This window comes from Parathielavia appendiculata, assembly GCF_033297405.1.
Source record: "Parathielavia appendiculata strain CBS 731.68 unplaced genomic scaffold N657scaffold_3, whole genome shotgun sequence".
NCBI classification, from domain to species: domain Eukaryota; kingdom Fungi; phylum Ascomycota; class Sordariomycetes; order Sordariales; family Chaetomiaceae; genus Parathielavia; species Parathielavia appendiculata.
The window spans coordinates 2,421,768-2,433,425 of NW_026944222.1; the positions used below are offsets into that span (position 1 = coordinate 2,421,768).

The 11,658-nt window shown below is 56.3% G+C and overlaps 5 protein-coding genes across 5 annotated transcripts; 4 read left to right on the top strand and 1 right to left on the bottom strand.

The window, feature by feature from the left end:
- Positions 1 to 1,357: 1,357 nt before the first annotated feature.
- On the bottom strand, positions 1,358 to 2,568 carry N657DRAFT_301754 (uncharacterized protein). The gene is made up of 2 exons (XM_062786690.1): positions 2,109 to 2,568; positions 1,358 to 2,060 (listed from the first exon to the last, which is right to left on the bottom strand). Exons 1-2 carry the CDS (start codon positions 2,339 to 2,341, stop codon positions 1,610 to 1,612), a joined length of 684 nt encoding a protein of 227 aa, XP_062650071.1. The 5' UTR covers positions 2,342 to 2,568; the 3' UTR covers positions 1,358 to 1,609.
- Positions 2,569 to 3,467: 899 nt separating this feature from the next.
- On the top strand, positions 3,468 to 3,810 carry N657DRAFT_643088 (uncharacterized protein). Its single transcript, XM_062792473.1, has one exon. The coding sequence runs from the start codon at positions 3,551 to 3,553 to the stop codon at positions 3,737 to 3,739; it is 189 nt and encodes a 62-aa protein (XP_062650072.1). The 5' UTR covers positions 3,468 to 3,550; the 3' UTR covers positions 3,740 to 3,810.
- A 1,468-nt stretch (positions 3,811 to 5,278) lies between these two features.
- Positions 5,279 to 7,024, top strand: N657DRAFT_567203 (S-adenosyl-L-methionine-dependent methyltransferase; the record flags this gene model as incomplete). The annotated part of the gene is made up of 9 exons (XM_062788492.1): positions 5,279 to 5,392; positions 5,455 to 5,616; positions 5,872 to 5,957; positions 6,013 to 6,194; positions 6,250 to 6,408; positions 6,443 to 6,563; positions 6,626 to 6,695; positions 6,812 to 6,825; positions 6,892 to 7,024. Coding segments are annotated over 9 exons (1,041 nt in total), but the record flags the coding sequence as incomplete, so codon positions are not given.
- Positions 7,025 to 8,596: 1,572 nt separating this feature from the next.
- On the top strand, positions 8,597 to 9,190 carry N657DRAFT_654710 (GatB/YqeY domain-containing protein; the record flags this gene model as incomplete). Its single annotated transcript, XM_062794525.1, has 1 exon — positions 8,597 to 9,190. One exon carries the CDS (start codon positions 8,597 to 8,599, stop codon positions 9,188 to 9,190), a length of 594 nt encoding a protein of 197 aa, XP_062650074.1.
- A 737-nt stretch (positions 9,191 to 9,927) lies between these two features.
- N657DRAFT_679260 (uncharacterized protein) lies at positions 9,928 to 10,854 on the top strand (the record flags this gene model as incomplete). Its single annotated transcript, XM_062796168.1, has 1 exon — positions 9,928 to 10,854. One exon carries the CDS (start codon positions 9,928 to 9,930, stop codon positions 10,852 to 10,854), a length of 927 nt encoding a protein of 308 aa, XP_062650075.1.
- Between the last annotated feature and the right edge of the window lie 804 nt (positions 10,855 to 11,658).

Genomic DNA, 11,658 nt, shown 5'->3' on the forward strand with positions numbered 1-11,658 from the left:
CCACACGGTTTCGATTCCGTTGCTGCAGTTCCAAGCAGAGCTTCTCCCAATGTCGGACTCAACACAGCGTTGGCTCATTGGTCGCAGGTGGAGACGAAAGTGTGGCCACTGCAAGTGGTGCCATGCACCATGGACCCCGCAGCCGCTTAGAGACCGCTCTGGCACGTACAGACAAGAAGCGAAACCCTGGGGCAGGAAAGTGAAGACGGGAATAGAAAAACTGGAAGTTCGGCTAGACCCCCAACCCCAAGCAAGCAACTAGAGCAACCCATAGAAGTCAGCCCAGCCTTACTGAAACCCGTTCAACCTATGTATTCCACCATTTTCCCTCGCTGTTGGCAACGTCACGGCCGCCCCGTGCCATGTACAAATTACAGTGTTCCACTTGCTCAGGGAGGAAAACACTCCGAGGAGAGCCATCACAAAATGAAGACAACGTAACTTAACGGCTAGTTCGAGACATGTTTTTGTGAAAGACGGAATCTGAGACGGACCAAGAACGCGATTTGTGACGAGACAATGATTTCTCTGTTATATGTCAGACGGGCAACAACCGCAGTAGCAAAGAGGGCACATGAACAACCAACACCCGACCCTCAAGTCAAGTAGCCACAGGCCATGCTTACATATGCCTAATACTCCTGGGTGGTGCTTAGTGCTCTCACTGTTTTGGGTGAGTGAGTGGGCGAGCTTTGCTAAAGAATCCGCAACTAGTTACTACATGAGACAAAGGGCGACGACAGGAGGAGGAGGAGGTCAAGCCCCCATGCTTGGCGCGCTCGCCTACCCGACTGGGAAGGTGTCACAAGGCATGAAAGTACTGTATATATGTTAGTATGTAATGTAGGCATGTACTTGGAGTGAAGTCCCGTCTGCAAGGTGAGCTGGCAAGCTTCAAAATGTCGGACGGACAGGGAAGGGCGAAGCCTGGCTGGTGTCGTGGTGTCGTGATGTCGATCGGGATCATGCGGTCCCACTAACATAATGAACGTCGAACTTGACGTAGGATGTTTTGTTGCTTTCCAGTAACTGGTCTCATGTCTGAGGATAGAGTTTAGGTGCCTTTGGGAGGTAGTTATGATGGCAGCCCAGAACATCGACGGCATGCAGAGCTAGTTGCCGCCTGTCTACCCGCAGAGAAGCAGGTAAAGACATGAAAAATATCTCTTCACGCGGAGCGGGGAGAGGGATACAGTACCTGGGTACGTTAGAACGAAGGCGACCAGCCGACCAGCCGACCTCAACTCCTCGCCGAGGTAACATCAGCATCGGAACCGACAGCAGCATTCTCGATTGTCATCACGAGACATTAAGATACCTTGCCACACCTGTCCGTGCCTGGGTACTAGTGCCTCCAACATCAGGCAAACGGGGACGGTGGCTGACGGACGACCGGCTTGCCGGAATTGTCTGAGGCCGGGACGCAGAAAAGAGGACAAAATCAACTAGAACACGGAGCTGCGCGAGTTATGCAAGGTCAACTACTCCGGGGGAAGGCCGTCTCGGAGCCCGTCGCATATGCACTCGCCGTTTCGCAGTCACTCCCTCCGCGATATCATGCACAGAGCGCAGCTAGTCCGTCTCCCGATTCCGCCATAATTGTGCTCTCTCAGAGACGGCGTGAGGATGAGAGCGTAGGGGCATGAGCGCAAAACCAGGTGGTCAAACGAAAGATGACTGCGGTCGTGGGGGTCCAACCAACCCCACCGGTCATAGCTATGCAGCCATTTCTTTTTCCACGTCCCTCCACGAGCGGCCGCATGTCCGAGGGCCCGTTTTTGGCTGTGATGGTGACCGAGAAAACTGGTGCGCCAAGACCGGTCATGTCGGGAGACGTCGCCGAAAAGGAGGGGTGATCCGTCCAGGTCCCACAAACCCGGCCGCTTGGGAAGGCCTGGTGGGGGCGGAGGAGGTTGGTGTCTGAGAACGACCAAAACCGGACGGAGATTGCAGTCCTGCGAGGTGGAGAAGGTCGTCTGTAACACGGCTCGTCTCTCATTGATGAGGTCTTTCGGCAGCTGATTATCGCGCAAACGGCATGTGGTTGCCCGGAACATGAGCTAGTGTCCGCGTGAGGCAAAGGCCGTATCGGGGATAACCGCCCTTACCTCGACAAGGAGGTTGTTGAAAGTGTCAGCCCATTGCTCCTGATGAACGCGCGGCAAGACATGATAGCCGAAAGAGACCGGATGCAAGCTGTGGCAGCCGTACAAAAGAGTTTGTTGGGAATGGGAGGTTGCAAATAATATCCATCCTCGGGTACCGAGGCGATGGTAACAGCGAGGAAGGCCCCTGTCGGTTGCGTCAATCCAGCCCTGCTCGAGGTCTCCCCTTGCTCCATCCCCCTGCCTGTCGCGAAACGCTGTTTGTCGAGATCCGCATAACTATACTGTGTATAAGAAGATCAGAACATGGTGCAGGCACGGAAATCGTCGGAATTCTTGTCCTTGCGGTTGACGCAGCTCCGGAGACGAGGGGCGCTATCTCCCAATACGTCCTTCGCTGATTGTTTCGTTTTGTGCGCAGGATACACTATGTCTGCAAGCTGCATATCAAGTTTCTCCTTGGCCTGGCTACCGTAATATCTGTCCGAATCTCTAGGTGCGGAGGTGGTTGGGAAGTGTGCCCAGGATAGCCCCAAGTGTTTGGCTTGAAACAACTTGGTCCCAGTTCTCGGGAAACCCGGCCATTGTGGCGCCGTGCAAGGATTACGGTTACCGATATGGGGGTATCGGCGACAGGGCCCCCTGCTTCCATGCTCTTCAACAACCTGTCACACGCCGCCTGGATGCAGTCATGCCCTCGCGTGCACGCACTGATTGCCGCCCTGCACTTGAGCCTTCGTTGCGTCCCATGTTCCCCTCTTGCAAGGCAGTTCCGGAATTGCGCCCGCCTGTTCCATTGAATGAATGCAGCGAGCTGCAAGAGGTTCAATGCGCGAATTCATCGCGATGCCTAAAAGCGACGGGCAAAACGACCGTTGTCTCTGTAACGGGGACGCTTCGAGCTGATAGTCCCTCCCTCGGCTGCTTGATAATCTTTAGCCGGAAGAAATATACTGTGGTAGTCCTCGATAACGTTACTTCGAGCAAGTGGAAAGTTGAAACAAACGAGAAAAGTGTTACTCTTCGGGAGAGTTGATCAAGGGTACGGAACATTGCAGTGCAGGTCCACCGTCGAGAGCTGAGCGCCGTTTTTGTTCTTGATAGCGATGATCCGTTTCGCAAGCTGGCCCCTTGGCGGAGGTTGTGTCCCACGAACGACTGCGACCCGTCAGTGTGGTTTGCGCACAGATGTCTGTGGGCAATCTACCAACCGGGCGGAGCCGGCAAGAGATGAGGCGTTCCCCAAGCAGCTGGGAAGGGGTACCGTGTACGTACCACGGACCCCTGCATTTCGGCCCGGTTCGTGATGCTGCAACGCACCTCAACCAATGTGCTTGATGAGGGGGGTTGGTCGCATCCCGAGCCTTTGGGTTCCCGCTCTTGACACCATGCCGCCTATCCTCCGCTCACGCGGTTACTACTTCGTACTGTGATAGTCTCAGAGAATGGGGAATCTGTGGAATGCCACTTATCTCCTGTCTTGGCTCGTCGGCCAGTGGGCAAACAATCATCAGCCTGGAGAAAGGGCAGCGGATTTTCAGAAAAGTGCGTCGACAAGGGTCCGGCAGATGATCGGTGATTTGCAACAGAGGGATGTTAGTGCCCGCCGGGTGTTGGCAAGCGGGGTAATCTGAGAAAAGAATCCTTCCATGGACGGCTTGTGAAAACGAACCCCTGGCAGTACAGTTCCAGCGGGACGGTCGCGGGCTTGACGTTCCGGGTGATCCCAGGACCATGTCCTCGGTTCTTCTAGCCCCCTTGAAGGCTTGGGCAGTCCTCGCGGTCTATTGTACAGCAGTGCAGCCGCAACATGACGAGGTTCCGTGTTGGACGTCAGATCTGTGCGACACCAGAAATGCGGAAAGCCCTCCTGGGAGAAAAGGTCATGATAGCTCGTGTTCCTGGGTTGTTGCAACTGCAGGAATGGTTGCAGTGCCAAGGCTGACGGAGGATTTCTTGCATTCTCCGACGACCCGGTTCGTTTGCGAGATTGACACTGGAAATGCCGAACGGCACGTTCAGACCTTCTTAATGTACCCGCCGTTATAGTCGAGGGCAATGGGATAATCAGCCCAATCACCGCCTTCCCGATCAGCCATCCCGTCTTCAGCTAGGAGAGATGGGTGTGAGTCGTCCACTGAAAAATCCCAAACAGCGTAGCAGAGTCACTGACCAGCCCGAAGTGCATGTCGGCCTGTCGACCCAACCGCGACCTCTTGGGTGCCGCATCAGGTTCAAAGTGAGCGTCTCCACCCCGAGGCTTTCTAATGAACGGGTCGGATTGGCAGTCGGCTTCTCGGGTAGCCTAATAAGCAGTATCTGCAGGATTTCAGCCGGGGCTAGCGTTTACCGGTCGGCCGCTGCCCAGAGCGGATTGTCATCGGCGAAAGGGACGTTTCACCTGTTTGAATAGCGTAGAATCCCGACGCATGCGCGGAGGCTTTCCCGAACAACCCTGGACGCTTGAATCCAGGTGAACCAGGGTTTGTTGATGATGCGCATCGACGAAACGTACCGCCCCGAGGAAGAATGTCAGTCCACGTAGAAAGGGCCTTTTGTCCTGGCCAAAGGCGGTGTAGTATTCCCCGAGCCCGAGATGCCGCGACTGGTGAAGCATGGTCTTCCCACCCGCTTCTCTGGAACCCTTTGTGCGAGTCCGTCCCCGGACAGGCCCTCTTCCCAAATACTTGGGCCACCATGCGCCAACGACGCCTTCTAATCGACAAAACCACCGTGGCGCGCAAACCGCTCTGGCTGGCCAATCTGGATCTTCTGGGGCGGGAACTGGGCCCACCAGGCGAGCATTGTCATTTCAGACGTGGGAGCATCGCATAGGGGAGAGAGGCGCATCGTCCGACACCGTCCTTGAAGCCTGTCCCGAGGCGAGGAGCAAGGGGTCTTGAAGTATCTCCGCCCAGACTCTCAAACCCGCATAAGGCCATGTAGGTCCTCGAGATGCCCAAGCCTAACGTTTTGGTCTCCCCACCTGTGCCCCGGGGACTGTATTTTCCGACCACTTGATGATCTCTGTGCGCCTGCCATCTCTCTGCTCGAGATTTGCCGCATCGCAAGAACAGCAATATCCGCCACACGTTGCTGCAACCATGGACGAAGGGTGTGTCATTCACGGTTTGAGCGTTGGCTCTACAACGTGTCGCTGAGCTAGACATAGCGATTTCCAAACCGTGCCAGTCGACAACACGTTTCGGGAGCTTGTCGTCCACAGCAACAGGGAGTTCCAGCGGTACGCCTTGGAAAACGGTGTTTACTTCGCTCCAGTTGACGATGTAAGCGAGGCTCTGTATGACTCGTTGATCGCGGATCTGACGACAGCTTCGTGCGTGAGCAGGACGAAATCGAGCGCCTCCAATACATGCATGAGATCTTCAACATGATGTTCGACAACAGGCTTATATTCCCGCCGATACCGCGGCCGCGAAGGATCTTGGAATGTGGATCTGGGTCCGGTGCATGGGCGATCGAGGTTGCTGAGCAGTATCCTGATTGCGAGGTACGTGAGCCAGCCACCGAGGGCCCTTCTCGTCTCCTCTGAGGAAACCAATGCAGGAGTAAGCGAGCATGAACGGATACTTCGCTTTCAACTGACATTGGGTGCTGCCGGACTCAAGTTTGTTTCCCCTCTCAGGAGCCCAAGCTGCCGTGACGGCTCCGGAGTCCCGAGGACGAAGCAGCTGCTCGCTGGCGTCGATCTCGAAGCTTTTCTCGACCATGATTCCGTCTTGGCTGACCACCCGATCGGCGCTAGGTAATTGGAATCGACGTATACCCATACCCGGTCCCAGAACACACCCCGCCCAATTTGGATTTTCAGGTGGACGACCTCAACAGTCCGTAAGGCACCTTGGCATTGGGGACGGTTTCTGTGTATTGTTGACATGGTCGCCAGGTCCACGTTCCCGTCGAACTATTTTGATCTGGTGCACAGCCGAATGATGGCGGGAGGAATCCATTCGAACCGGTGGATGAACTATCTAGGCGACATACTGCGCATCCTTCGCCCTGGAGGTTGGTGTCAGATGGTCGAGATATACTTTAACGCGCAGTCCGACAACGGGACCCTTACGTCGAGTGAGTGATGTTCACGGGAGCGCTTTGGATGGAGTGAGGCTGATAGCAGGGCCAGATCATGCGCTTCAAGTGTGGTCGCGGAGCTATATGCAAAGCATACAACCTGCAAAGGACCCCAGGGCGCCGCTGCGGCTGCAAAACTGGATGACGCAAGCAGGTTTCGTGGAAGTCGAGTCACGATTGTTGACTTTGCCCCTGAGTGGATGGCCAGCAGGTGCGGGGCCCAGGGTGCAGACAGGGTTGTCGAGGGGCGACGGCGTCTAACGTTCTGCCAGATCCTCGAGAGAATGCCATCGGCTTGGCCAACAGAGCCAACGTCCAGCGGCTCCTGTCTTCGCTTGCCGTGTACCCCTTCTCGCAGGCTCTCAAGTGAGTTGACTGGATCCCATGGTTTGGCCCAGGGGGCACGGTTGTTGACGATCTCGCCCCAGCATGACGGACACGGATATTCAGCTACTCATAGCGCAGGCTCGCAATGAAGCCGACAACCCGGCCTTCAAGGTAAGACGGTGGCACGCATGCCGCATCTCAGTGCCCAGTAGCCCAATCGCAATGTCGTGGCTGCTCGAGTTCGAAGAGTCAGGGTGGCTGCTAATTTATCACTCGGGATTGTATAGGCTTATTTTCCAGTGTACGTCGCCGCCCTGCGCTCCCCGCTTGCGTATTGCAATGGTGTTGGCTGATGGCTTGGAACCAGGTATGTTTGTATCGGTCGGAAGCCCGGGAGCAGTAGCAGCAGCAGGCAGCATCGACACAGCGATAGCCGGAGCCACCAGTCTTCCAAGAGCGGTAGGCACGGCGAGTCGAGGAAACGGGCGCGACACGGGTAGGTAGCGGAAGGCTTCGAGGGGCGCGGCGAAGGGCGCGCACAGGCTAGGCGGACGGTTGGTTAAGCCTTAGTCAGAGACCATGACGAGCCATTGCGCAGACATGGTATACCGAGGGAGGGGCGCCGATGCAAGTGGGACGGTGCTGGTCTTTGCATTTGGTCGCGGTGATACTCGGTTTTCGGTGTTGGCCACTCTGGATGTCTCGCTCCCTTCAGTGACACGGGAACACTTGGCCGTTTGCCGACAGCGACAGCGATGAGGAAGGGATGACTGAGGATCAATCGATTGATGACCGCGTCGGATATGGCAATGGCATCCAATTGTTCTCGTGTGGTGTTGTACGGGCAGGTATCCTGTGGGAGCTTGGGCATCTTCTCGCAACAAAGATGGAAGTGGTGTAGACGAGGAGGGGGGTCACTCATCGGACCAACAAGCCGTAAAGATGGAAACCAGAACTGGCTCCGGCCGAGTGGGAACCTGCCCTACCAAGTAGGTACTAATAAAGCTCGACTTCCAAACTCTGAAGAGAGAGGCCCCCGACCCTCCATTCTTTGGAAGACCTGGAACCCGGAACAAGATGGAACGGGTAAATAAGTATTGTCCTCGCATACCACGCTACCCGTTCCAAAACACGGCTACCTCCATCTTCCCGAAACGCTCTGGGCCCGCCCACTTTAAGATTGGCATACCCAATTTAGGAGGCACGCGGAGAGACTATCACCCAACAAACATGCGCCATCTGCTTGAGAGTCGGACCAACCTGGCACCTCCGAAACTGTACTGCTGCCCAACCTTGGAGCTTCCAACGATGTCCGCCCATTAGGCCTCTGGCAAACTTCATCCACCCTACCTTGCCTGCAATGTCAATTCATCGCGACGTCTCTCAAATCACACCCACCGATACTCATCGGCTCTTGGCATTCTGGAGCACTAACTATTCTTCTCAAGTGAACAGGAGTGTCCGGCAATGCAACATCTTCCGTTGCTCTCTCCCCACTAGATCTAAGACATCGAATGATTAGCAAAACGATGAAGCGTCTCGCGGCTGCGGCTGTACTCCCCCGACCCCGGATGGTGGAACCCTGTGTTGGAGCCGAGAAATGTCAGGTGATAACCGACGACGTCCGCTCCAACAATCTTCTTTCAAGAGGCATCAGCAATGTCGACCTTACAGACTATCACTTGATCGCCGGGTTTCTATCCGCAATCCTCATCGCGACCATTTGCCTCAGTCAGGTGTGAAAGGCGCGCTTACCTCGCCCAATCCGAGCCAGCAACGATCGGGTTGATCTTGGTGTGGTGAGCAGTGACGTCTGCACGTTAACTAGCATTTTGGTCCACTCAATGACAAGGGGGAAAGCAACCAATCAACGCCGCCACTTGGAGCGTGCCAATAGGCTTGCTTTCCGTGTCGATCATCGATTTCCGGCCGAATTTGGTTTGCTTCTGATTCGCGAAGAGAACAAGCCAAAGCAAGCGTTTCAACAGTTCGCTCAACCGTCCGCCACTCTGCAGCCGACACCGAATTGCTAAACGGCCCGCCTCAGCTTTCGAACCGCCTTCAAAATTGCGATGGCGAGCAAACTTAACCCTTTCCTCCTCCGCACCCTCTGCCGGCCGAGCCCGCGACAAAGCACGTCCTTGCGCGTGTCCCTCGCGGCCTACTCAACCGACGCCCCGCCCCCTCCGCCGCTTCTCGCCAAGCTCAAGGATGACCTCAAAACGGCGATGAGGGCAAAAGATGCGAACCGCCTCGCAGTTCTCCGGTCCATACTGGCTGAGACCCTCAATCGCAGCAAAACAGAAAAGCCCGTCACGACAGACGTGCAGCTCGTCCACCTCCTCCACAAGTCGGCGCACAAATCGCAAGAAGCTGCCGCCGAGGCACGGGCCGCCGGACGGGAAGATCTGGCCGAGAAGGAGGAGGCGCAGCAGCGGATTCTTGAGGAGTATGCTGCCAACAGCGGCCTCAAGGAGATTGGGGAGGCCGAGCTGAGACAAATCGTGGAAAGCGAGAAAGCCAGGCTCGTTGCTGAGGGCGTTCCAAAGAAGGCCTTGATGGGACAGATGATCAGGAGCATTCTTGGGCCAGGCGGGCCGCTGAACAACGCCATTGTGCCAAAGGACGTGATTAAGATCATCCAAGAGAGTTGCAAAGGCCAGTAGGGCTCTCACGACCAATCCGTGGCTCCGCGGGGTCTCGACCCGGCCACTGCATCATATAGTATCCAGCTGCTTTGTACCATACATGTTTTATAGATGCGTTTGCTTGGCCGGTACGGACCGACAATGGGTGGTCGCATTGACCTGGCCAAACGTTTAAGATACCCTTTGATTTGGGTTTCTCTCCTCTGGTCGCGATTGGCTCGATCGTAGAGTTTCGTCATGCATGTCATTGTTGGAGCTCGCGGACTGGTAGGGACCAAACAGGAGCAGCGTATGGCTATGATGACTACACGCTCGTCCCCCGGTCTGTGGACATTGGGCGCCTGACCTTTGTATATCTCGCCGACTTGTCGGACGAAGTCGTCCGGATATGAAGAGGAGGCCGGATTGTGCACAGTTACATCCATGTCGCATCCAACTTCCTACCATCAGTCGTTCGGTTACCGCATCCGTAAGGGCGCCCTCCGCTAGTCAGGGAGGTACCAGACGTGCGATGATACGTTAACGTATGCGAGCAGCTGCGTCGTCGCCGGAGCGTGTGTTCCTCTCCAATTTTTCATGAGGTTCTGAGCGAGAGTCAGCCATTCCAACCCCGCCGGCCTCGCCACATATCCCCACGCAAGCAAGTCCTTGCCCACGAGCTTATCTTAACAACAGATCTCGCCCATATAACTCTTGTCAGAAACACGACGGCAGTGAGCCAATATCAGTGGCCGAATGCTCACCAACCAGGAGCCATGCCAGCCCAGCCCCCGACAACATACCTTGGCGTCCAACGCGACGACATCACCATCACAACCCCGTCCACCACACCCCTTATCATCAGCCGCATCCCCACCCCTACGAACCCGTCCAACCTAATCCCCTGCTTCTCTCTAGACTCAGAGCCCCAACGAGGCCGTAAACGCCTCCGCGTAGAAGACATCCTCCACACGGCTGCCACCACCACCAAGCCATCATCATCACCCTCAAAAGCAACCAGACCCCGCACAGTAGGTAACCGAAAGTCGACCGACTCCTCCCTCGAAACCTTCCGCGGCCGCCCCCGCTACCGCTCTACCTCCTTCCCCGCCACGCCCTCCACGAACGCCTCGACACCGCTCTCCCGCGCCCTGTCGCTATCCCTCTCCCGTCGGGGTACGCCGACCGAATCCGGAAGCAGCGAACGCGGGCAGCACCAGCACCAGCCGCAGCCGCAGCCGCAGCCGCAGCCGGGGACGGTGCGGTTCTTGAGGGTTGTTCAGATCGAGCGCGGGCGGGCAAGGGAAAGGGGAAGAAGGGGGAGTCCCACAGCATCGCCTGTATTAACAGCGGCAGCGGTAGCGGCAGTATCGCCGCGGCGGGTGATCAAAAGAAGGGAGAGGAGGCGGAGGAGTCAGAGTCCTTCGCGGTCGAGGTCGCCTGTGCCTGTTGGGTCTGCTGCGTTCGCGCTTGGCGAGAAATTGCTCGCTGGCCTGGAGTGGAACGAGGGCGGACAGGGAATGTGCAGACGGAGGAGGCAGCGGACGAGGACTCGGGGTCGGGAGCATGGGGTCGGGCTTGGGGCTGGGATGGTGGTGGGTGTGGATGTTCGTGATGATGTCCAGGCTGGGTGCGGTAGCGGTGGGAATGAGGGTGGGGGTGGGTCGGTTTCGTCGGCAGTTGACGGAGCGGCTGGGGAGTGAGGGTGTGGGGTTGGGTGCAGTGTATGTGAGAGTGGGTTGATGGAGGTCAGATGGAGTGTCACGAGGTTGCAGTTGAGAGGAGGCGGTACGAATTTCCATGTTTCCCCTTGGGTAAGTTGGGTGCGGCGGTGAAGTCAGTGACGGATTGCGGTACTTTGGCAGGGAGAATTTTGAGGTGATGTGCTTCAAATCGACTCGGCGGCGAAAGGAGAAGCAGAGGAGGATTTGATTCCAGGTAGTTGGAACCTGACTGCAGTGTCCCATATTTCCGAAAAATTGTCGAGCCGCTTCTTTGGAGTTGAGGCGCTGAATTGCCGGCCTTGGTGCAATGGATGGGCGTACGTATCTGCCTTACGTACCAACTGCACATCAGATTGGCAGACGGACAACATCTGAGAGATTAGGTCTTGGGCGATATATTAGCCTGCAAAGTCACTTGGAGCACCGCTGGCTGCCTTGCAGCTCCCCGCTACAAATCTGCGTGAAACACGCAGGGTCTTGAATGCATCTGGGAACTGACGGAACAACGCCACACCATATACACTCCTGCTCCGAAAAGTACCACAGTAAAATGGGTGGAGAGTTGAACTTCGTAATCAAGAGAGACTATTGTAGCGACGATTTGGAGGGGAAAAAGCTGAGGAAAATCTCCAGGTTTCTGCCAAGGCGCGGTTTCTAGCGCGGCACGTGCCACTTTTGCGCGGTTCAGTTTTTCGAGGGTCACGCGGACCTATCGCAACCAGGCGATTGCGATAAACCTCTGGCAGGCCAAAAACGCGCCGGCAACGGCGACGGCAGCATCAA

What these genes read in the sequence shown, in the direction of transcription:
- N657DRAFT_301754 (XM_062786690.1), bottom strand. Translation starts at nt 2,341, where the DNA reads ATGGAGCAAGGGGAGACCTCGAGCAGGGCTGGATTGACGCAACCGACA. An exon ending in TCAACAACCTCCTTGTCGAG is followed by an intron (nt 2,061 to 2,108) that starts GTAAGGGCGGTT and finishes CGCGGACACTAG; the next exon opens with CTCATGTTCCGGGCAACCAC.
- N657DRAFT_643088 (XM_062792473.1), top strand. Translation starts at nt 3,551, where the DNA reads ATGGGGAATCTGTGGAATGCCACTTATCTCCTGTCTTGGCTCGTCGGC.